General features: G+C 48.7%; 1 protein-coding gene across 3 annotated transcripts in view; it reads left to right on the top strand.

Moving 5' to 3' along the window:
• The window catches only part of BOC (BOC cell adhesion associated, oncogene regulated), a 54,589-nt gene that overhangs the window by 5,406 nt on the left and 24,101 nt on the right, over positions 1–25,082 (top strand). For 2 of the 3 annotated variants that reach the window (XM_061366651.1, XM_061366652.1), the window contains exon 1: positions 22,277–22,490. The exons of the other annotated variant lie outside the window; for it this stretch is intronic. In XM_061366651.1, coding sequence (XP_061222635.1) covers positions 22,292–22,490 — 199 coding nt within the window. In that variant the 5' untranslated portion in view covers positions 22,277–22,291. Of the gene's footprint in view, positions 1–22,276; positions 22,491–25,082 lie in introns of those variants that run through there. 3 annotated transcript variants of the gene reach the window in all.

Genomic DNA, 25,082 nt, shown 5'->3' on the forward strand with positions numbered 1-25,082 from the left:
ACTTCCCTGCCTCCTTGTGGTGTTGAGGATAGGTCTGATGGAGATCAGGAGGGACTGTAGGTTTGCTGGCCCTTGAAAAACCTCATAAAGGCCACAGTGGGTTTCAGCAGGGCATTGGCAGCCCACTGGGAGGCTCTGCAGTTGCCTCTGGGGACATCTACCCTTGTGTGCTGGGTGGATGTGGGCTCTGTAAGGTCTGTGTGATGCTTTGGTTTGGAGGGCAGGCTGAATGTGAGGCTGTAGAGAAGCCCCTCTCTGAGTGTGACCCTTGGGGAGTCTCCTGTAGGTAGCAGCACTGCAGCTGCACCGAATTTATGGCTCCAGCCAGTGGAGGTACAGAGAGGCCATTGTAATCCTCTGTACTGTACAGTGTACATCTCAACAGGCAAAGTGGCTCCTGGGTTGCTTTCCCCCCCTCTTCTCCATCCCTTCACGTCTACTTTATGAAGTTCCTCCCCTTAAATTGCGAATTTGGCCTTATCTTCAAAGAAGCCCTTTGGTGCCAAGCTTTTAAAGGTAGGGAGGAGGCGAGAGCAAAAACATCAAATCCATTAACAGCCCAGTTGCCAGAGAAAATGTTTTTTAAAACAAAATCTGAAACCTTAGTGTTTGAGATCCAAAGCTGAGATTGAATACAAGTATGGACCTTGTCCCCAGAGAGTCACAGTGCTGGGAATACACTGGCAGAGACCATGGAACAAGGATTCTTGTGCATGCATGGACACAAATAGACAATTATTTGGAAGGCAGTAGTGTTCTGGATGGTGAATAATAATTCATCTAGTGCCTTCTGTCCCAAATTGCTCCTTGGGCTGTAGCTGATGTGGAGAGCATTCTCATTGCTCTGCTGGATTGCAGTCCCATATGGGGCAGGAAGGTAATGCTTGCTTGCGTGTTACTCAGCTGTGGGTGGTAAAAAGGACTAGCTGGCCCTGCTTCTTTAGAGCCTGCCCCTGTCATTGAGAGATTCCTTTGGGCCCCCTGAATGGTGATGGGAATGTGATTTTTATACCACCCCCCCCCCATCACCCCCCCCTCCCAGGAAACTGGTTGTTTAACAAACCCAAGCAGTGTCAGATTGAAGGGGTGGGTTTGAGACCTGGCGTCAAGTGATGCTTTCAGAAACATGCTGGGTGGGATTTTTCACAAATACCTGGAGCAACTTTAATGATGTGGTGGAAAGTCAACGAGACTTGTGCATTGAGAGACCAGGCAGCTCTCCCCTTGCTTTTAAGTACAAGGTCGTGCTTGGTGGGCTTGTGGGACTCTCGCTAATGTAACAGCTGCCCATATTAGTCTCGAGTGGAGGGGGACTCTTTATCTCAAAAGTGGCTATCAAGTACATCTTGCCTTGCAAGTAGTTGAAGTGCAGCTTCTAAGACAGAGCCATCTGGGCAGATGGAGAGCAAGATGGTCCAATTATCCAGCTGTAATGAGGTCTGAATTCAGTGAGGAGCACTCCATCACTGGCTCCTCCTTGCACCTTGCATCATGGCCAGTCAGAGCACAGCAGAGCTGTGTTACCCTGGCAGGAAGAGGGTTTGGTATCCACTAGCTTTTGAGTCCCTGTGGAACTTCCCTACCCCTTAGCTGGCCAAGCCTGGTATCTGGCTTGTAGCTGTCAGCTGCCTTGGGAGCTGGAGTCTTGTAGGGTGAGAAGGGGTTGTGAGAATCTGGAGTGTGGAGGTCTCTTCAGAGAGGCATGCTAGCTGCTCTGGATGTGTCGGTCATCACTGTTCCATCATGCTGATGTTGCTCTTGGGGTATCTGGGGCTGGCCTGAAGAGAAAAGGTCTTTGCTTCCCAGCAGGAGAGGAGCAGAGCTCCTGGTTGCATGCCAGCTTGCGCCTGAATGCTTCTCTAATGCTGTAGAGAAAGAGTCCAAGGTAGCACAAGATCTAGTTGCTTTTGAGAACCTTGCTGCTCTGGGTGCCTGAGCTGCTGTGAATGTTGCAAGAGTAGTTTAGCACATTGACACCCCAGCTCCAGGTCCTGCCCAGCCAGCAGAGAAGGAGAAGGTCTTGGGATCAAGGTCAACTGCTTGGTGGCCACACAGGCCATTAGCTCAATGGTGGATACTGAGAAAGGGAGGCTAATACCAAAACATGGAGCTGAAGCTGCTGGAGCCTGATCATGTGTTTGCTGACCCTACTCCCCTCTTGGCAGAGAGGTGAGTAACTACTTCGAGGAAGCTACTTTAGGGAAGAGCAGCGTGGTGTACATGGCTACTGCAAGACAAGCCAGCCTGTGTCTGACAGGACAGGCACTGGCCTGTGAGAAGTGCTTGCCTGGTAGGCAGTACAAGCTGTAGGATCCTGCTTATTGCATCATGAAGCTTGTTGTCTTTTGGGGTAGCAGGGGTCAACTATTTAGATCATGTAGCAAGTTAGGATCATACTTGCTAAGTATACACTTCTCCAGTTTTCCTCATGATTGCCTGGACTGTAGATTTGGGCTGGAGGGAAAAGGAGCACAAAGAGGATAACATCCAGAGCAAATTGGCAAGCCATGTTTATCCTTGATGTCTGACCTGCACTCTACCCTATAATCTGTTTCCCTTGGGATAGCTTCGGACATCCCTAGCCTCTGAGCCACTTCAAAGGCCACCTTTAAAAAAATCCCCCAAGCTAGTGACCAAGCAAACAAGCAAAAATTTCAGCAGCCACAAAAATGTGAGCATAACCCAGATTTTGCACAGCTCCAGCATTGAAGATAAGTGGAGGTTTCTTGGCTCTCTGGATGAAGGCTGAAGAAAAGCCTGTCATGCCATCTTCCCCCCCATCATCTTATTCCAAAACCTAAATTATTATTTGTATTACAGATGTGTCTACAAATTTTAACCAAGGCTGGGACGTGGCTGTGTTAGACACCATGCAAACTTGTAAAGGGGGATGGCTCTTACAGCCCCAAAGGGCACATAGAAGTCTGAGCATGAATAAGGTCTCATGTGCCTTGCAGAGACTCAGCAGGTCAGGACTGGAACATAGAATAGACCCTGTATTGCTTGACACCCCATCCCATGCTCCGTCCTCCTCCTCGCCCTGCTATTCAGAAGAGGAGGTCAAAATTGAATGTTGCTATGGCTTGACTGAGAGTTGTGCACCCCAAAGCTGAGAGTTGTCTATAGCAGTCCCGTCTTCCATAGCTCTTGGCTCACATCAGTCAATAACGAGTGATGTGGCTTCCAGTAAGTGGTTGCCTAAATGGGGCAGTTGGTACTGTAGATGTTGGTGACATCATGCTGCGGTGGCATGCCTTGTGCTGGGGCAGGTGGCCAGCATTGCAGAGCTGAAGCTCCTGCCGGTCCTCAGAAGGCAAGTAAGCAGGAGGTCTGTGGGGCACCAGGGAGAGGCAGGTGGAAAGCAAGAGCCCATGGCTGAAGGCGAAGGAAAGGAGCCAGTTATCACTTTAATTCTCTCCTGTCAGCTAGTTTTCAGCTGCGGCATTGTACTTTGAAAGATAGCTGGGAGAGCAGAGAACCAGGGTAATAAAGGTGTTTTGCTTGCAGCATGCAATCGCAAGTAAAAGGATCTCATTATGTAAATATTGTGTGGCTTCTTTCTTGAGGGGTCTGGGACTGTGCCCCTGTTCTGGAGGCACTGGCTTTCAGTTCACAAGCCAAGGATAAACTCTACCAGATGCTTCTGAGGCCAAGTCCATGGCTTGAACTGTGGCCAGGTGCAAGAGGAGCCATTGTTCACACTTCATGGTCAGCATACCTTACACTGCAGGGAGGTACAGCAGGAGGGATAATGAGCAGCAGGGTTACAAAGAGCTGCTCGTCGTGATTGCTGCAGGCCATGTTGAGCATGTGGCTGAATAGCCAAATGCTAACCTGATACCAGAAGGCACAGGTAGCCCAGGATGGAGCAGCTGTGTGGACACCCATGGCAGGCCATGAGCCAGGCCTGGCTTGATAACGTACCTGAGAACTGTCTCTCAAAGGGAATAGGATTGCTTCAGTGAAACCTGGGCAGGTTCCATCACCTCTCCTTTCTTGTCTGAGGTACAGCAGTTTCTGGGGAGCAGGAGGGGATGCATAAGTATCCTCTTCTGGCACCTGTTTGCAGAAAGCTGTGGACAAACTCTCCTGGGGGGCTGCTTGTGGCCATGCCCTGATGCTCTCTGAATAACAGCCTGAGCTGCAGTTGGATACTTTTTGCTTAGAGGAATGCTTTGAAGCATATTGTTTTTAATGGCACTGTATTGCCAGGGGCTCTTTGTGGCTGGATTGAAGAGATGACTTTCTGCTTTGCTCTGCAGGGAGAAGAGCCTATCTGAAGCATGACTCCTTCATTTTGCAAGTGGGTTTGATCTGCCCTTTGCAAGCTAAATAATTTAATTACAGGAGAGATCTTAGATGAGGTGTTTGGGCCCTTATAGTTCATCCCTGGCTCAGGCAGTGCCTTGGGAGTGGGAGAGTGGTGGGAGATGCCAGGCAGCTGCAGTTACAGCTTTGTCTTCTCTGTTGGTCCCAGGTCATTCCTTGTACATGAAACACTGGAAGGAAGCACCAATATAGCTGTTGCCTCCATTTCTGTCCAGCTGAATTAAGCAGGGTGTGGAATCGAGGAGGTGTCAAAAATGAGTTTGTACCACCCATCCGTCCTCGTGCTTAGTGAAAACAATCTCTTCCTTTCTCCTGGCACACATATATACTTCTCCGTTTTACTGGGGAGGCTCTTTTATTTTCTCAGACCCCACAATGAGGAGGGAAAAGGGGATTACAGTTGAGGCTGCCAGCATGCCCCTGTTCCCTGCAGTGTGCTGCCTCCCAAAGGATGCAGGGGCTGCTGCCAGGCCCTTGCACCCCCCTTCCTCCCTATTTTCTGTCTTTAATTTCCCCTCCTCTACCTGAGGTCCCTGTGCTGCCAACAGCAGTTGCTGGGGCTGAGACAGGCTTGTTGGGCCGTATCCTGGATGCCCCTGCCCTTACTTGTTTTGGGGAAGGCTGATAAGGAACAACTAGGGGTGCATCCCCAGGCACTGGAGAGGTGCTCCTAGCCCTCACTGACCCCCCGGGGCGAGTGCAGGGCGCTGGCGTGTTGGAGCGGGTTCAGGGAGCCCTTGCCCGGGCAGGGTGGCTGCCTGCAGTTGCAGGCAGGGCTGCTGACTCCCCAGAGGTTATTCTGGAGAAGCACCATCCTTGAAAGGAGATCCATGTCTCTCCTGTCTTTCATTCCCCCTGCCTGGTGGATTGGGCCTTGAGGGTTCAAAGGCAGTATTTCCAAATCTCCATCAACGTTTCTGATCTCACAGTGTTTTGCAAACTGGGAGGGGTTTGTGTCATCCTATCTCCTTACAGGCAGCCAGAGAAGCAGCTCAGCGAGGCCGGCAGACATGACATGCTCTGAGGTGCCAGCATCTGCAAGGGGCATGTAGGCACCAGGCCAAAAAGCCTCCGTGAGCTCTTAATGAGCCACAGATGAACAGCTTAGTCTGGGAGCCTCCTGCCTTGAGCTTCTAGAGCTTTCTGACAAAGAAATATATGAGTAAAAGCTGGTGATAGATCAGGGTTAGGAAGGAAGACCCTAAAATAAAGATCCTTAGAAAGGCACATCTGGGGTGAACCTCAAGAGATTGTCTTGGCAAGAGGCTTCTCATGTGTTTTTTCTGAAGATCTGCTCCACTGAAGGGGGGCTGCAAAAACATACTCATTTTCCATGTAGGTTGGTAGGTAAGACCAGTGGAGGTTTATCTGTGGGTTTTACAGAAGGGGCTCTCCAGAGGCTTTGCTGAGGTACACAGCCCTGGAGGCTGTGGTGGATGTGTTCCCCTCTTGCACAGGGAAGGACGCTCCTGACAGATGTTTGTTATCGGCAAAGCAAAGCAGAGGAGCAGACAAACTTCAGCTGGCAAGAAATGCAAAGGGAAATTATCCTTGTTTCCCTGTTGGGCTTGCAGAGGGAATTCTGGAAGCTGCTTTTTGTCCCACTGTTACAGTTTATGTTTATATAGCTTATCTCTTTCATGAGGGAGCGTTAAATCCTGCGGCGTGTTGTGAATGTTGCTATGTGAGAACAGCTTGCTTTACCCATCCCAGGGCAGAGTGTGCCAGCTGCACAACTGGATTTAAAATCATAGAGCAGCGTTTCCTCAAAACTGAGAAGTCCTTTCATCCTAAAAGAGTTTATGGTATTTTCCAAATTAAGGAATGGTCAATGATATCTCTATTGGTAATTCTGAGATTGTATTTCCCTCACACAGCTGAGTTTTCCCAGTTGCTGCAGGGAAGGGGAAGTCCTTATTCCTTTCCAACTTCCAATATTGCGTTTGTGGTCTGTAGCAAGTGATAGTATCTAACATAATTTGGAGGGTAGGTACTGACTGAGCTGGTCTACAGATGACTTTGCACTGAATAGTGAAAGTTTTTCTAGGATATTTAGTGCTACAGGACAGTCACAGTCTTCCCTTCTCAAAGAAAGCGTTGACAGTCTCTGTAAGCAATTAGAGATAAATGTCCCTGAGGCAGGCAGTGTCTTTTTATTGTGGTTTTGTAGAGTACCTAATACTGAGGTTTTAAAGGAGTCTCTGAAAAATAAGAGAATTGAATACTCCTTCTGTTCCTTTACTGGAGAGTAACGTGAGCATCTTTGGAAGATTCAAAGAGTTTTAAGTATTTTTTTTATCCTGGTAGGCAAATGAGCAAAGAGCAGAGGTTTGCTCTGTTCTGCCAGAGCACTGCTGGGTGAGGCTTTGGAGAGGGTGATCTGATCGTTTCTGTGAAACACCATATGATACCTCTCCAGCAAAGGTGATTTTTGCATTAAAAAGGCTTTCTGAATTGATAAAGCTTTCTAAATTGATAAAATAATGATAAATTGAATGAAAAAATTCACAGCACAAAAACAGTCCTTTGCAACAGAGGAAGAAGTAGACTTCTTGGCTTAGACTATTGCTGTGGCTTTTCAGAATTTCTTGGGCTGAACACTATGCATCAATAGATGGAGAGTAGATTCACTTCTGTTCTGCTTCTCCTGTTGTCACGCTCTGAGGCCCAGGGGCTGATGCCCCTGTTTTTTCCTGGCCTCTTTACTGCTTACAGCTTTCTCCAAAAATGACTGAATGTATAAAATAAGGATTGGGTTTGGGAGTTGGGGTTTTCTTTTCTTTCCCTTCCCATATTCTATTACAGACACTGACCACAGTTATGTATTTGTTTTTCTCCCTTGCTTCCAAATGCAGTCATATAACAATAGACTGAAAAAAAAGTACTGGAAGCGATTTGGTCATGAATTTGTTTCCTTTTTTGGGCTGCAAGGAGCGGGTTAGCATTTAGGTGAGGGGGCTGGGAGCTCTAAGGCATCTCTTCCAAGGCTGAAGGGTGTTTTAATGGGTATCATTCTGGTCAAATGAGAAGTACTGAAGAAGGGCAGCCTTCTGGGGCAAGCACTTCCATTGCTCCATGTGCAGAGTCTCATGCTTGGCACCCTTTTTCACAGCTGGCCCTAAGATGTTACTTGCTATTTATGTAATAGTAGTCTTGTGCAGACACTGCTAAACAGGCTTTGTCTGCCACTGGCAGGCAGGGACAGGCTACAAGAGAAATGCTGCCTCCCGTATCAGGCTTCTTCAGAAGTGGGTGACTGTTTGCTTTCCTTAACAGATTGCTAATAGAAGGTGGTGGGTGGTGTTGTCTTATTTATTTTATGTAGGATGTCATGACAGATAGGGATTTTGAATGTTGTCCACAGCTGTAGAAACTGCTTTTCTACACTAAGTTGACTAGGATGGAGGCATGGGAGCTGATGAGACACAAGAGATGGTTGCAAAATAGGAAAGCCAGTCAGAGTACCAGTTGGCTGTGTTAATCTCTCTCCTGAGGAGCAGAAAAAGAAGCATTTGGCATATAGGGGTGGGAGATAAGTTTTCAATATCTGGATCTTTGGGTCTGGGGAGGTGCTGTCACCATTTACAAGAAAATGAAACGTCATCAGGTGGTACCAAAATAAGTGTGTGATTGCTGCACTGGTCAAGAGGGTAGTTGTTAAATTCTAAAACATTACAGACAGTGAAATCTTGACATTTTCTTGATGTTTCAATGGATTTGATCGTTATGGGACAGAAAGCCAAAGCAAGTGGAACTTAGGCATACTAGAGAGAGAATACCATTTGACAAAGGCTAGACCAGTAGATAAAGTTCTCAAATTGCAGATTTCCTTACAGTCTTTATCTCTTTATGGCTTTGCCAAAAAATTTGTAACCAGATGTGTTTAAAAATATAACAGTAATGAGATACTTAAAAATGGAGTTAATCTCTCCCTGTCCTTGACATGCCGCAGAGCACCAGCTGTGGCACAAGTGAGCCTTGTGGAATCAAAATGGTAGTCCTGCAGCTGGAATCATACCTTGGGGAGCCAAACCCTGGAGGGAAGCACTGACCTGTGGCAGGTCACAGGGATGCTGGAGGGGTGACCCCTTGGCCATCCTCCAGGGCAGCAGATTCAGCCTGCCCAGCTCCTTAGGGCTCCCCAGGTCTCCTCAGTTCCCAGAGCCTCCCAGCCACTTGTCCTCAGGGCCCCAAGACCCAATTTTGTGTGTGCTGCTGGGATGCCTTGAACTGTCTCTGACACCCGCGATGGAGAAGCGCTGAAATGAGGAGGAGGGGAAACCAAGGGCTTTTGTACTGAGGGAACAAAAACCATCCTCTTCTTGTCCCTGAGTTCATCTATTGCAGACTCTCCAAATTGGGCTGTTTTTTTTGTTTTGCTTTTAAATGCTTCTTTAGGCAATGTGATTTTTATGTTTTGGCTGGAGGGTGTCTCTTTGGGAGACAGACCCAGTCTGGGACTCTTCATTTGGTCCATCCAGCTTATCCACAGAATAGTCACAAGCCCTCTCCTCTGGGCTCATTTTCTCTAGGATTTGCAGTGGTCTTTGTGTTTGGTACTGAAGGCAGAAAGGCCAGTGATGACAGCTGTGCTGTGTCCTCCAGCCCTCTGCCAAGAGGGGCTCAGTGTGGGCTGGGGGATGCTGGGAGGCTACAGCTGTGAGAATGCTGAGAAATGTGTGTGGAGATTGGCAGAAAACTGTTTTGAGGAAGAAGATGCCTCTTCTGATGATGGGGTAGCACATGGTGGACTGGAAGGGTAAAAACAAGTTAGGTTTGCTCCTAGGTAGAGAGCATTGTGTGGAGAAGTCTTGTCTCCTCTGGGCCTACTTGTTTCAGCATCAAGATGTCACAAGAGAGAATTCTCCTTCTGGCATTGTTTCATTTTTCCACCAATGTTAGCTAATCAAGATGCAGTTTTAATGACTTCCCTTTACTCTCTCTGCTTCCTCTCCCCCTGCCCCACACATGCCTCTTTTTTTATATAATTTTTTAAATGCATTTTTTTTTTGGCAGGAGTTGAAACACAGGAAGCGTTTGGACCAAGATGAAACCAGTGGAGGAACATGTTGGGCAGTGCAGTGCTTTGTTCTGAGTTCAGGGGGAGAAGAGGGGGAAGCGAGGGGGGACAGGATGTCATTTTCCAGATGGGGACCCTGCCAAAGATGTTCTTGCTTTGGAAAGCAAAGAGCGATTTTTTGAGGTTGTACCAGGTTTAACCCTTTATTGTCCCATTTCTGCCATGCAGGGAAACACCAAAGCCCTGGACCTAAAATGGATCTGTGCTCTGTTACATGGCCCAGGTGACCTGAATGGTCTCAAGCCAAAGTTTGCGGTTGTGACTAAACAATTAATTTATAAATTTAATAAATTAATGAAAGTCCAGGATTAGTGTTGGAAACTGTAATGAGTGGATGAGAAATCGGTGCTTGTTTATCAGTGAGGGTCCAGTACTGCCGTGGTTGTCGTTGGAAAAACAAAATTAGCTTGTTTCTTTACAGAGGGTCAGAACTACTCTGCTTTTTCCTGCCTTGCCAGAAGTACCTGGTGGGATTTGGAATGCTGCTGAACTCTGCTTCAGCTGTTCCCATCAGGGGGCAGGGAGTAATTTTGTCTTGTGATGCACAAGATGCTTGGTAAACACCTTGTCCCTTGACCAAAGGAGCTGTGCACTGCTGCGGCTGGGCAGTAGCAAGCCCCAGCCCCAGGCAGCTAGTGGTTATGCTGGGAACCACTGGGAGGTCACAGCACTGGTTCCTCCTCTCTGTTTTGAGCCAGTCACTTGTGCAAGACAGCTGTGTTGTTGGAGGGTATGGGGGTCGGAAAGCCTTTGTAGGCATGCACTGCTGTATTTGTGACTGCCTTGGGCCATAGATACTGCATGGTGTGTAGGCTGCTGATTTACTTGCTGCAGGTCTGTTGCACAGTAGCAAACTGATGGTGAGGATACAGGAGGTGAGCAGAAAAGGAAAAGTTAAAGCAACCCTCTCTTCATTAAGACATTTTCCAGGTTGTAAATACTTGGAGCACTTGTGTCAGGACTCCAGAGGAGGTGATGTATCTATTTCCTGATTAAAAGTCCCCCAAGGGTTTTGGTCTATGGTGCTGGGCTGTTGGTATGAACATCCAGTCTCTTTGGTCTGGATAGGGTTCTCCTGGGAAGACCACCTTCTTGCCTCAGAGTAGAGATTTTATGCTGTATGCATAAAATGCATACAATCCCTTTGGTAAACTCAGGCAGAGTCACTATTCAACACAACTAAGCCTGCAAGCCCCTTGTTCATGAGGACCAGCAGTCTCTCTGGCCTTCCAGTCTCACAGTCCCTTGTCTGTAGCCAGGGGGAAAACAGCTTTCTTAACCCTCCTGTGAACCCCCTGAATATAACCACAGTCTTCAGATCCAAAGAAGGTGTTGATAACTTTGCACTGGAGACCACAAACTTTCTGTTACCAGCATCTTTGGCTGCAGCATGTGAAGTTTTGATGACTTGCACAAAGTGCAGCTGGCTGCAAACATGCCAAGGGGTGGTTATAGCAGCACTGCTGTGGGTGTTGGTGGCCAGTGACTAAGAGAGAAGTGATGCATCCAATGCTGGCCTTGAAACATGCCTTCAGTCTTGCATGCTTCTTTCTAGACATCTGAGAGAGGTCTGGTGTGTAGGAAATGAATATAGCACCACTCTGGTGTCACCCATTGGGTTGGCGTGGGGAAGAATAGCAGCATGTGGACAGAAGATATGTATGCAGGATTGCCTGTGGTGGGTTTTTGGCTTTATTTTCTGATGTGCAATCTTGAATGCTTTCCCATGGAGGTCAGTAGAGCTGGCTGGAAACTTCATATGCACAACTTGCTGCACAGCATGTCTGAACTTGCTTATTTTTCACCCCTTTCCTTGGGCCCCTTAAGTTTTCCATGAACCCTTTTCAGCAGTCTCATGAACCATGGGTGGGAAGTGCTGACTGATGGATAGGCACTTGGGTGGGAAGCAGAAGACAGTGGCAGTGCCACCCAGCATCCCTGGTTTCAGGGCTGGGATCAGCTGACTTGACCTTAAAGCCTGTGGTGTGTTTGGCGTGAGTCTCTGACTCCTTATAAGCACAGTAACTACCACCACAGGCTTCTAGGTAAAGTGGGGCTAAAATAAACTCATGATTATTGCTTGTTATCTCTCTTGGAGGACTCCTTTCAGCCTGGAATTTAGCTTCATTTCACTTTGCCCAGGTGGTTGCATCTGCGTGCGTGTGGTGCAGCAAGGTATCTGTTGAAGCCATGCAGACAGAGTACCCACACCTACCCAGGTCTGGAAACCCTATGACAGACTGAAAATGTTTTGAAGGTGTGAATTACTCCTTGTTCATCGAACGTGGTGGTGGGTCTTACTGTAGGAGCTCATCCCCTTGGCTTCACTAGTGCCTGCTGATGGGCTCAGGGGGCATTTTCAAACGGTACCACATTGACTCTGCTGCTTCTCCTCTCTTTCCTTAGTTCTTGGCAACTGCACGTTTGAATGTTTGCTTGACAAACACTTTACCTGAGTCTCTGACAACACAAAGTTTAGTCTGACAAACCCCACTGAGCTATCCTGTTCTCTGTTGTCAGTAATCTCTTGGTTGCTGTCTCCCTTAACCACAGTATTTCATGTGTGATGCAAATTCATATTTTTTTCCCTTGCTGCTATCAGCCTGCCCCTCCCTGCTTGGTTCAGTTACTGAGGCTGTATCCCCAGGATGCTGACATCTGTATTTTACGAATCCAGAAATCCTGGGGCTCCCAGGAAGCAGTACAGATAATAACACTGCATATCTGTGTAGCACCTTTCATCTGAGAATCTGAAATTGTCTGACTTGTGTTCATCTGGTTACTGCTTGTACCAGCTGGGGTTTGCTATTCCTGTTTTTGCAGCTTGGGAAGCTGAGACGCAAGGTAGGGGTATATTTTTTCCAATGGATGTAGAAACAATTCCAGAAATATGGCATCATAACCTCCATGCCCATGAGTTTCTATGCTTCTTTGTCTTGCAATACCTAATTTGCCCCCAAAAGAAAGAGATCAGAGTGGGTTGGTTGGTTTTGAGCAATGCTTTGTTTGCAGTGATCCATGGCTTTCTTTGTCCCAGGAACAAAAAGGCAATTGCCTTTCTCTCCAAAAGATTTCTCCAAGGTAAGTTTCCTTCCTTGGTTGCAATTCAGGGTCCATAATATAGTTCACAGGAAGAGCATACCCAAATATTGTCTCTTTTTGTCAGTTTGGTGGTGTGGAGCAAGGCTGAGCAAGTGTTTGTGGTGGGCTCAGAGAGGGGAAAGATCTTGCTGGTTTTCAGGGGTGGTAACAGACTGATGAAAGCGTATCTGCAGGTGGTTGGTGGGTGGTCAGCCTGGGCTGTCAATCTCTCCAGCTGTTGGCCTGTTTTGGATGAGGCCCAGGAGCAGGTAGGACACTGCTGCTTTTCTTGCTGCCTCCAAACACAGCTGAGGACCTTCCAGGCAAACCTAGTCTGGTTTATGGGTTTTCATGGAAACCACAGGCAAATCACATCAAATTACTGGATTCTGCCCCAAACCAGGCAAAGTGTATGGGCTTCTGTTTCGTTTCACTTGGAAACAGCTGGGAAAGGAGCGAGATGGAGGAAAACCTGTGTGGAGCCAGCATTGACATAAGGCTGTAAGTGAGCTGTTTTTAAAGCCTGCAAGGTGCCATTCTCATGACTAGACCATACTGATGAAGGGAGAATAATACCTGAGCTGATGGCCTCTGAAAGCTTGTGTGTAAGAGGAGGGATATTTTGTCTGAAACCCTTCCAGAAAGGGACAGTTGGGGGTGTTAAAAAAATGAAATATAAAAATGTGGAGGAGGAGGTTTACTGTGAATTGAATGTGTGCCCTCAGTGTATGTAACCTCGGCCAAGGTGATGGGGAAGTTAGGTAAGGTTTTCTTGCACTGTGGACCATGGAGCACAGTGTGTGTGGGGAAGAAGAAACCCTAAGAGAGAAAGGGGGAGAATTGCAAGTCCCAGGATGTAAAAGTGTATATATTTTTCATGTGTTTGCATCAGAACACACTAATTTTGCCTGGGATGGGTGGCAAACGTGCAAAAACAGCCCTGTCCAGCTTGCTAGAAGCATGATGTGGAGTAGCTCAGGAGATGTTGCTGTAGCCGTCTCTCCCCTCCACCTCCACGCAGGGCACAAGATCAGCACCCATATGAACAGACCTCCCCGCAGGCATGTGCCAGAGCTTTGTAACAGAGCCACGCTCTCCCCTTGAGGCCAGGGCACCCCTGGCTCCCCATGCTACCCCCCTTCTCCCCTTCCCCTTTCTCCCATGTGCTTTTATTCCTCTTGCAAACAGCGTATGCCAAATCCGACTTCACAGCTGGCTCTGCTCCACGTGTTTGTTTTCTATGCCTGCGCGGCGCTCGCCAGCTCCGCTTGCGCCATGGCTCAGAGGTGGAGGCAGCGGGGGGAGAGCAGGGCTGGTAGGGAGAGAAACAGGAGCAGGCTGCTGCTTGCCAAGCCCTTATTTGTTTAAAGCTTAAGCCTGTTTGAGAGAGCCTTTTTGGAGTGAGGGGTAAGTGGCAGGGGCGGGATGCGGGGGAAAGGAGAAAGTAAACTGTGTGTCAAGGAAAGCAAACTTTGCAGCTGGAATTGCTGCTGGTGCTTATTGTGTGAAAGGCCTGGGGAGGTGTCTCCGGCTCTGTGCTCGTGCTCTCAACAAGGGTTGTGAGTGTAAATGGGCAGGGATGAAAAGCAGGGAGGCAGCAAAGGGTCTGTGCTGTGCACCATCAGTGCAGGCATTGCTGCCTGGCAGGCATGGTACTGCGGCTCTCACCAGCGTGGCCAGGGCACAGGCAGGTGAGTCCCCTTTCCTAGGTTCTGGGGCAGCGGCATTTTGCCATCCTTCTGTTGTGGTTCATCCCCTTGCTCAGAGAGAGAAGGCAGGTGCTGGCTCTGCAGGGTGATATGAGGTCTTGCTTCATTTCCTGCCCATGTTTGGGTCACTGTCCTCAACTGGTCCATCGTTTTTGGAGAAGCATATTTATTGCTCAGATGATAAATGGGCAAATAACATGCAGACACAATATTAAAAAAAAAAAAAAACGAAGAAACACGACCATCTCTTCTTCATCTCTGGGGCAGGGGAAATCTGTCACCCACCCAAGACCCTGTTGTGTGTCCTCCATCATTTCACCCACCCCAAGACCCTGCTGCGAGTGTGTCCCCCATCACTCCCCTTTCAGGTGGGCCCTGTGGGATTTTGGAGCAGTGTGGTGACTGCTGGTCACAGCACAAAGTGAGGGCCGTGGCTCTGTGGCTCAGCCCATCTGGGTTCTGGCCCCAACACCCCACCTAGGCATTTGGCACCAGTCAGAACATTTTCTATGGGCAGTCATTTCTGTCCCTTTGTTTTGCTGGCCTCGAGCTTCCTCTTGTGTTTTTTGGAGTAGTGACATGTCTTCCAGGGGAAATCTGTCCCAGCAGTTCTAGTCTTTTGACCTGCTCACATACACAAAATTATTATTGTTAGTGAAAAGCCTTTAAATGACAGCTATGGAAAGTAAAAACTCCCATTTATTCCATAATTCATAAAAGAGGAAAAAAAATCCCCAACTTTCAAATACCATCTTCAAAGGACATGAAAAATGGGCTCGTGCTCTTTTGCATCCCAGCAACAAGCCGTTGCTGAAAGGAGTGTGAACTAGAAGGCAGTTTCTCTTTATGGTGGTGATGGGGATGTCTCTAAAGCCAACCACATGGGGATTAAACTTTGTATTGACGTTACTGTCGAGTACTTTGTCCTGTCTCTTTTGTATGCTCTTCTGGATTTTGATGTCAGCTGTGTTAAACTAGCCTTGTGCTTGTAATGCAGTTTCTTGGCCTGCTCCCATTGAAGTCATGGCAAAGATCAGGCTGAGTTTGGAGGTGGCAGAATCAAGTCCTCTGCTATGGTTTTAGCAGGTATTTCTGCTCTGCTGCTACTTGAATTTAATATAAGCTTGGTCAGTTCTATACTGTAGCTGCACCCTTGCTCTTTAAATACACACTGGAAGAGGGCTTAAAAGCTAATAAAGTTACCCAAGTCTTTGCTCTGCTCCAACAGGAAAATTTCCCCATTGCAACTTCCCCCAAGGAAGGCTTAAGTGTCACTGGCATTTTCTGTGGGCTTTACTGGTTTGGGTTTTTTTTTGTTTCTGTGTTTCACTCTATTATTGTCCCTAATTGGGCATGGACAAGATTTTTCTATTGTTCCTAGACAAAGATGGCTTTGTGTTTTTGCTTGATGGCTTGGGGTTTTTTGGGGAGGAGTGAGGGGGGTTGTTTGAGGCTTTTTGGAACTTAAAGGTAGGTTCATGGTTAAGCATGTAAATAACAAGGCTGCTTTCAAAAAGCACCTGTATTTGTGTCTCTCTGGCCTGTGAACAAGAGCATCTGAGACCTGGTTTGGAGGTGGCCACAGTCTCCAGACACAGTAAAACACTCCCTGCTGCCCAGGCACTAACTACTGCAGCACTTCATGCAGGTGGTTGTTCGGTATACGCTCCTCTGTGGTTTGTATCGTAGGCATCCTGCTTTCAGAGAAAGGAGTGTTTCATCTGAGGTTTACTAGCCGGAATGGACTCTGTGATATTTATTGTCTGTCTTGTGCAGGCCTGACCCCATCATGTGACAGAAACAATAACATTGAGATTGGTTTCTTCAGGGTAGCTCTGTGTCACACCTTTGCCGTGATTCGTGGTCCTCCTTCCCTGGAGCCCATTTCTGATCACTGATACAGCTGCAGAGAGGCCATAGGGTAGGATTAGGTACCCTAGGATGTGGAATTTATGGTGGTGTCACAGTAGTGAAATGCTCATTTGGGTAGACATGGTGGTGTCCTGTGGTTGAGGGGTGAGGGTTGGCTGGGTGCATGTGCTCCCCAAGAGCTGCTGCAGGAAGCAGTGTAGAGCAGAGCTGAGTGAAAGCAGCTTTGGAGAAAAGCATCCTGCTCTCCCTGTGGAAAAATGCTGTTTCACTAGACCAGAGCACACTATGGAAGTGCAACTGTTGATTAAACTTTTGAAGCAGGATGGAGTTCTTGGTGAGAGCAGGAATGGTTCTCCAGCTGTCATGAGTATCCCACACCTAAACAAAGTGAAAGAGTCACAGCTGAGGAGGGACATTTGCTTGAGATGCGGTGGTCCTAAGTGACAGCCCCTGTTCTGAGAAAGGCAAGGCGAAGCCATGTCATTTCCTGCTCCTTGCCTGCCCAGCCCCTGGAGCAGTGGGGACAAATGCAGTGTAAGGAAATTGGCCGAAGTCCCAACTCCCCCATTTCCCCTTCTTTCTTGACCCTCTCACCTCAATTTAATTTTCCTTCCTTTTCCTGTCTGCCACCTTTATCACCAGCTTTCCTTTACTGTCTTGGAAGCCTTTTGCACGGCATCACTTTCCCTGGGCCTGGTGGGCCTGCCTCCTCTCTGACCTCTCCCTAACCCAAGAAGTGATCAGAGCCTCAACCTCAGACTTCAAGACTTGGGTTTTTTTTAGTTTGGAAAGGATGAGAAGGGAAAAACAAAAGCAGTGCCCTGACTAACGTAAACTAGCCACAGGCACATCTGTGCCAGCGTGATGACAGCTCCTGGTGGGAGCTGCCCATCCCTCCCAGCACTCTCCTCCACTGCAGTTGCTGACAGGGAGTGAACAACCTGACACCCGGCTCACACTGGTGAGGGGTTTGGCATGGTTGGGCCCGGACCAGAGCCAGCAGCATTGCTCAGTGTTTCCACTGCCCATCCTGTGTGTCCCCCAGGGCAGCCCTCCCCTCGGCTTTCCTTGCCCAGGTGCATGGTCTTCCCCATTCCCAGCTCCTTGTTACAAGCTTTGCCTCCTCCCAACAGGAAAAGGCTTAGGTAGATAAACTGTTACTGTTTGCATAAAGCATCCTAAAAGGAGTAACCCTTCCAGCCAGGGGTGTGAAGCCTGTAGGACATGGGAGGGATTTCACTCTCTTGTTTAGTGCAGCATCTGGCTGCAGCTCTGGCTTCATTGACACTGATCTCTGGCTTTAGTTGTGATCTGAATGTTAAAGCAGGTGTAATTTTCATAGGCAAGAGATAGGATGCTTCAGATGAGTAATACAGTGCAGTAAATACCGTTTTTAAGACTGAAGATCTGTTTTCACACCACACTTGTGTCAGTAGGTCACCCCTTTCCTGCTGCTTCCTCTAAAGTGATTCCCACTGTGTTGTCCCTCTGCAAAGCCTCAGATAAGCCAGACTTTCTTCCTGCACTAATGAGCTGAGTTTGTAGCAGGCATGGAACAAACTGAAAACGCTCCAGAGTGGGTAACTGATCTCCTCAAGTGTGTGGCTGCATTAATGTGGTTTTCCGAGGGGATCCTGATGCTTTCTCCTGATGCCAACTTTGGAGGAATAGGTTGAGCTGCATCCCTCTGTACACTTGGTTGCGGACTCACAGGATCTTGATAGCAGCAATTCTGCTGACTTTCTGGCATTTGATGTTCAGGCCCCCCTCAGTAAGTGCTGCAGATGTGCACTCCCTCTGGAAGTCCTCAGCTCTTTAAATTAGGACATTAACAGGAGAGTCTGCAGGTGAACCAAGGATGAGACCAAGGATGGGGAATGTGGAGGAAAAGTTGGTCTAAAGCCGTGCCAGCTCTCCCGGGTTGGGACTGAAGCTGGGCTGAAAGGTTTTGACCAGAGAGGCATCCTGCTGTGGGGCCACTTTCCCTGTCGAGCGCTTGGGAGAAGGAGCCAGAGAGCAGCCAGCAGCTTGGAGCTTGTTGCAGCAACAACATCTGTTTCCTAGGTGCACTTTGTCTCTGAAGAGGCTGTGCAGCACGCTCCATCTGCGCCCTGCTCTCTTGTCTTTCTTTCTTTCTGCCGCTTGTGCCGCGTTCAGCAGACGAGGATGGAGGCTCCGAAGGGAGGCGAGCGCTTCCCGGCAGGACCCTGCGCCAGCCTCTGTGCCAGCGCTCGCACCCGGAACAGCATTGTCAGCATCTTGACAGCTGGCTGCCTGCATGCTTATTAGTTGCTACTTTCCTCTCGCCCTCCACCTCTCCTTCGCCTCCCTTATCGCCACCTCCACCCTCTCCCTTCCCCCTTCCCGCTGCTGCCCCGCTGGCCGGTCAGCCCTTTGGGGAGCCCCCAGGCTCTCCAGATTAGAGCTCTCCAGGGACTTGGTCCATTTGAATGGGGGGAAAGAGGGGGAAGTAAAAAAAAAAAAAAGTAGGGGGAGGAGAAGGAGGGGAGGAAAAAATTTATTTAAAAAAAAAAAAAAAGAGAGAGAGAGGGAAAAAAAAAGAAAGAGGGGGAACAGAAGAATGAAAACAGACCCAAGGGGCAATAGTCCCTCGAGCCATTTCACTGCATTACAATGAATATGGACTCTATTAAGCTCCGTTCTGCCTGTTAGTGTTTCCCAGGGCAACACAGCTCCCATATGGCAAGCATGCAGCAGATTAGGGTAGGCCTCCGGGCTTCATTGAGGGCTGGAGGCTTGACTGGCAGTTGAACCCCGTCCTTCCCCCCCGCTCCTCACACTTGACACTGCCTGTGTTTATCTAAAGCAAAAAGGGCTGGGGTGGGAGAAGGGGGCATTTGGGGGGTTATTGTCCCGGGCAATAGGAGAGGGCAGAGAGGGATGGGGGGGTGTGATGAGGGAGGGAGGTGGGATGGAGGAGAAAGGGGGTTGGGGGGCGCATCCCCTCATACATATTCAGCAGGGGTCTTGAATGGGCAGAGGAGAAATAAAGCAGATGGAATTCATGTTAAAGAACAGCCACAATCGCCCTCCAAAAACAAGGAGAGAAAAGCGGGCAGCCTTAAAGGAGCGTAGGGAGCAGCGTTTATCCAATTAGCAGGGTTGTCAAATTGAATTTACTCAGAATGGAGGGGAAAGCCAGGGGGGGAAGGAGGGAAATTAAGTGTCTAGGGCATGGGGGGAGCATGATATTGAAGAAAGGACGCGGGTTTTCTTTCTTATGCTTTAGCCTTGTCTTTTCAAGGGCTGGAGCTGTTTTCAAGGCATGCCAAGGGGCAGCAAAAGCCAGCATATATACTCTGATTTAGCATAGGGCTCCTCTCCTGTAGATGCAGAAAAAGGGAGGTGTAGCTCATGGGGCAAGGCCATCCGTGCATCCCTGTCTTGCCTGCAGCAGCGCTGTCTCAGCCTGACGGCTCCAGCCACTCTGGGACAACCGTGCCGTAGGCATTGCCCAAGGCAAACCACACTCGTTGTCGCACCACCACCGGGATGACACTGGGAGCGCGGGGCCATCATGAGGATGGCATTTTGTTCTTCAAGCCCCCTCACACTTGCTGGCTGAGGAGTGCCAACCTGAAAGGGTTCACTGAGGCCCAACAAAGTCAGCCTGATCAATGCCAGCTGGAAAGTGGCGCTTGCTTCAGAGGAGCTGTCACATGGAGAGGTGCCAGAATCTGCAGGCACTGGGGCTGCAGGGATATGAGCTGAAGTCAGACAGGTGATGAGCAGGCTTTGCATCCTGTTGCTAATTCAAAGCCAACATGCTCAGCTCCCTCCCTGGTAATACCACAGGCTGTTGTGGAAAGGGGCTGCCCAGGGCAGCAGCTTCATCTTGAGGAAGACAAAAACAGTCACAAAGATCAGTGCATGTTTTGCTTGGTTCGTTGCTGGTATGGTTTTCATGAGTAGTTCCGTTCAGGGAAGAAGAGCTGTATTACCTGCAAGTTCAGTTTATTTTTTTGGAGAGGTGTCACTACTGAGTTGCTCAGGACTTGCCTGCAGAAAATCTGTGGTTCTTTTTTAAGGTCACCCTTGTTTACAGGCGAGCTCACTCATCTGCATGGTGGTGGTGCCTGTTAGAAAAGGGTACAGTTTTTATGATAACCATTCCGGTGGTTATGTGTCAGTTCTTACACTAACAGTGCCCTGCCAGGTTTTGCTTTCTATTTTTTCTTCTTGCAACTACAAGCATGAATTTATCCCAGGCATTCTCAGTTGTGGCTTCTTGATGGACTGGCTGAGCTCACAAGTAGCCAGTAAGAGACTCTTCTTTGCCTAATCACTTTAAAAAGGGGGGGGAGCTCCTCACACAGTTAATCAAGGGCTATGTTAACAGAGCTAATGCGCTGCGAAGTCAGGAGCTCAGTGCTATAGAGGGAAGCAGGCAAGCTTTTATCCCTGTTTGTACATACACTCTGCTACCTCCTTGACTTTAAGCATGGTGGTGTAAGGTTGGATGCTGCCTCTCTCTGCCCCCTCCTGACACCACCCACTTCCCATTCAGCTCCTGCCTCTCCTTATAGCATCCACACCTCCATCCTCTTTGGATGCCTGTGCTGTTACATGGGAGGGGGAGTATTTCTCCTGCTGCAAGCCTCTCCTTTTCCACATCTTTTCAGGGAGAGTGAGTATAAGTTAACAGTGTGAAATTAATGCTTTGGAGTGAGGATGGGGGTTGGTGGAGGTTAATTTTGCCCTGTGGGATGTTACTGCTTGATGGTGTAGGGAGAAAGCCCGGGGTGCCCAGGTTGCCATCCATGCCTAGGAATCATGTGGGGACTTTGCAGCTGAGCTGCTCAGGTGTCACCTGGGCAGTGTTTTTTTCAGCTAGAGGAGTTGTGTGGTGACTTTTTTTCAGACAGGATGAGAAAGATTTGGGACCAAGAATGACTTGCCTGATGGGATGGAGGCCCCAGTTAGAGAGCTTCCAGCCCTAACAATGCTTTACTGTATAACTTTGGGCCAGGTTGGCTTCCTCTTCTAGTGATCAGGTTTCTGCATTTATAAAGCAAAAGGCTACTGTGGCTTTCTGCTCCTGTACAGTTTCTTCTTCAGTGCCTTAAGCTCTATGGAACAACAGCAACAAAATACTGTCTTGTATTAAAGACTAATGATTACACAGAGTAAACTGGCTAACTGCACTAAGACGTTACTGCCTCTGAAGAGCTAAAGTCTGAATGCGTAAAACAGAGCTGGGAGTATCACTGTCCCTACGTGACCTGTCAGAAATGGAGACCAGCTGCAGTGAATTCTCCAGTCACCCAGGGTGTCCCCAGCTGGGCCTGAGCTGCTGCAGCCTTTGCCTTAGCGCAGAGCAGCCCCTTCCCCTTCCCACTGTTCCTCCCCTGCAGGAAGAGGTGCTCGGGGTCCGGCTGCCTGACAGACCCCCAGACTGTTCTCATGTGCATCGATCGGTGAGTTTTCACCTTCTGCCAGTCTGCCTCTGCCTTCCCCCCAGCCTGCCCCCTGCTCTGGGGTGTGTGGTGCAGGGACACTGCCCCGGAGCTGGGGTAGAGCCTGGTTCCTATTTGGGAGCCTTGTAAATTACAGACAGCGTGGCAGTAACAAGGGTTGGCCGGCCCTTGTTAAGCAGGAGGGGGCTTGGGGCTGTGAGCAGCATTTCCTCAGTAAAACCTTCCGTTTCTAATCAGCAAACACCTCTCCTGCTGCCTGTGCCTAATTCAGATCCCTTTTTCCTTTCGAGCTCTATCACCCCCCTGCACTCAGGCAGCCTTTCTTCCCTTTTATATCTTCACCTCTGGTTTTCTTCCCTGCCCTGATGCCTTTGCAGTGCCCTCCATCACACTGGGGCTGTGCGGGGGCCTCAGTGGGCTGAGGTGTGTGGTGGGAAGTGGAGCCGACAGATTTTACACCCCCACCACTCCTCCCTATCTGATGAAGCTCTTGTTAATTTTGTTCTCCTAATGGCCCCTCCTTTGATTTACTGGGCTGTCTGAAAGGGTTGCAGAGCTCCGACAGGAAATTGTTATTGTAACCTGGCAGGAAAGAATTAAAAATAAATAAACAAATAATTTTTTGTTTTCCCTTCCCCCCCTTGAAGCTCTTTAAATTATTTAACTCTTTGTTTTCCCACATAAGCAGGAGCTGTTGAGGCTGGTGGTGTCAGTGGCTGTGGAAGTGTCAGTGCAAGGGGCATCTTGTACCTTACCTGCCTTGGGCAGAGCAGGACCCTGTCATGCAGCAGCCCCTTGTCCAGGACCACTGCCTCTGGGAAGGCAACCAGAGTGACTGGAGCCTCCTCTGCTCCCCACCTCTCCCATTGCAGCCTGCTCTGGTGGTGCTTGCAGGACACTGGCAGATCAAGAGCTGCCTGATTATTAAAGTTGCTGCTTTGCACAACTTCAGGCTGCTGAAGGGCAGCATTTTCACAAGAGGTCAGTTCCCATTTAGGCATCAAAATAAGTTGGTTGCCTATTTAGGAGAGCTCAGCATGTTGAGAACTGAATGCTTTTCAAAATCTGCCTTCAATTGTGGAAGCTGAGAATTTCAAAATGTGGCCCTGGATCCTAACAGTTCTCTTGGAATTGACGTTTTCATTCATTCTCCTCTTTATTTTTATGCTGTCCATTTACTTCTTGTACTTCACTCAGCTGTGAAAGAAATGGCCACATGTCCCTATTTAGAGCTCATACTTTGACTGGAGGTTTGGGAGGTGCCATGCACTTGTTGCGACACACCTTCTCTCCTAAGTCTCTGCTCAATACTGTTCAGTCTGCCCAGCACCATGGCCGAATTTTCTGATCTCCCCTTTTTTCTCCCCACCTATTGCCCTTCATCTTTTTACAGACCTGGGGCAGCCAGTTTTGTCATCTCATCGATGTGCTTGGGTGGTCCAGGCTTACGAAGGGGCCATCACCCATCTCTGCACCCTTGGCTTTACCCTTCTGGCCAGAAGTGCTGTGCGACGCAGAGCTGCAAGGGAGGTCTGGTTGGGAATGTCTCTGCCTCCCCCTTCCTCCAGCATGGGCTCCAAGGAGCAGCTCTTTTCCATCCAACATTTTTCCTTCTTGCTGCCAAACCCATCTAGAGAGGGGAATGACTCAGCTTCACTCTGTGGGCTTCCAGCACTGAGGAGCAAGACTTGGAAGTCCTACCCTAAATTGTTCTTCTGTGTTGGTGTAAAATGTAGATTCTTATGGTGTGAGGTTTTAAGCCTAAACTAACTCAAAGTCTTTTCTAGATGAGTGGTACATCAACTCGCACATCAGCAACAGTGTCAGCAGTGCATGTTCTGGTATGGACAGATCTCAGGCACTTCTATGATTGTGGTCATTGGCAGTTTGCACTGATGGCTGTGGCATAACAAAGAGTGCTTTGGTGGCTGTCTTACACAGAGAAGTGAACTTGAGTAACTCAGATGACCCAAGACAATAGCTAAAGGATTTCATACAACAGTATGTGCTGGCTGACAGGGGAAACTCTTCAAAGATAAATTGTTGAGACTCTCTTGTCTCCTTAGGTGAGAAGAGTGAATGCCAGGAAGGATGAGGTGCTCGGGAGGGAAGTTGCTGTCTTGTTGCTTTGTCACTGAAGGTTATCCACAGAGGGTTTTCACATGTGGGCTGTGGGCTGCAGGAACTAGAATATGAGTCTGGTTGATCTTTCCGGGTGCCTTCAGAGTGTGCCCAGCCTGATACCCAAAGGCCATGGCCCATGCTCTGTCCATGCTTCTGCCTACCTGGAAGCCACATCAGGCCATGCCAAGTTTGGCCAAATTTACCTGCCTCTCAGCAGGGCTTGTCATCTTCGCCTCAAGACTATTCTAACCACGACTGTGTGACTCCTGGGAAAAAGCTGCCTTGAGCACACTAGACAGGCCAGCCAAGTGAGCTCACATTGGTCTGCAAAGTGCCATGTAATGATGCTCTGTGTGGCATTTGCAAAGCTCTAGCTGCAGGTTGCTGTACTTGCTGTTACTTCCTTTTGAAAGCACCAGCTCTGAGGAGGCTTTTCTTTTCCTTACCTCTCTTCAGCTGTATATGAATGTCTCCTTCAGGACTTCTCACCCAAGCAGTGCTCTGGGGCGTGGTGGGGGGAAGAGGACAGCTTATGAGGCTGTTGGAGAAACAGCCCAATTTGCAGAGAGGCATGCAAGCTGGCTAGCTGGATTCTTGCTGTTGTGATGTGGAGCTCAGCACTGCTGGCGTTTGATGTTGCCCTGTACTGCACTCTTTCACCTTTGCTGCCACTAGAGGCTAAGCAAAGTCATTTAAGAGTATCTTGGTGAGATTTCCCCAAATGCTGTGCTTCCTTGCTAGCAGTAACCAGCCTTGTCTTGAACAACTTGCTGAGCATCTCATGGGGAGTCTGGCAGTCCTTACTTCAGAAATTAATTAGTCTGGAAACTGTGCTTGAAGGAATTTATCCTCTCTTTTTGACTGAGATAGTTATGGAAAGGATATGCTCAAACAGGTGACTGCTTGAGCAGTGATTGTGGTGGAAGTAGGAAATACTGCTCTGCAGAACCCAGCTGCTCTTGAGGATGGTGGTTGCAGCTAGGCAACTTGTTGTGTATCTGCAGGGAGACCAGGCAATATAACTGCTGTTTGGGCTTTCTTCCATGGCTGATTTGCTCTTGGGCTTCTTTCCTGCCAATGTAGGCATGCCACAGGAGCAGTTCTGAAATCCCGTTGGCATTTGCAGGTCATTTTCTTAGTGTTGCAACTGGAGGAAGCTCAATCCCATGTCTGTGTTACGATGTCCATAGAGGGAGGTCTCTTCTTGACTTCAGACCTTCGCCCTTGGGTGAAGCTGAATTCATTCTAATGTCTGAGATGCCTCTTGGAGCAGCCACTTATATCTTTGGTCCCCCTGACCTGGCTTGCGTGTTTGAGTGTTCTCTCCACAAGAGCTCCTGTGGTGCAGCTCTCCACATCAGCCTAGGCTGTGACAGGTCTTGGGCTTCAAGATTTGTGGAAACCATTGCTGCTTTTGACTGGTGGTCAGCCTGGTTTGTCCAGACAGGG

The sequence above is a fragment of the Neopsephotus bourkii genome, unplaced genomic scaffold, assembly GCF_033783945.1.
Source record: "Neopsephotus bourkii isolate Nb327-2 ecotype Australia unplaced genomic scaffold, CSIRO-AGI_Nbou_v1 NB_1350, whole genome shotgun sequence".
In the NCBI taxonomy this organism is placed as follows: domain Eukaryota; kingdom Metazoa; phylum Chordata; class Aves; order Psittaciformes; family Psittacidae; genus Neopsephotus; species Neopsephotus bourkii.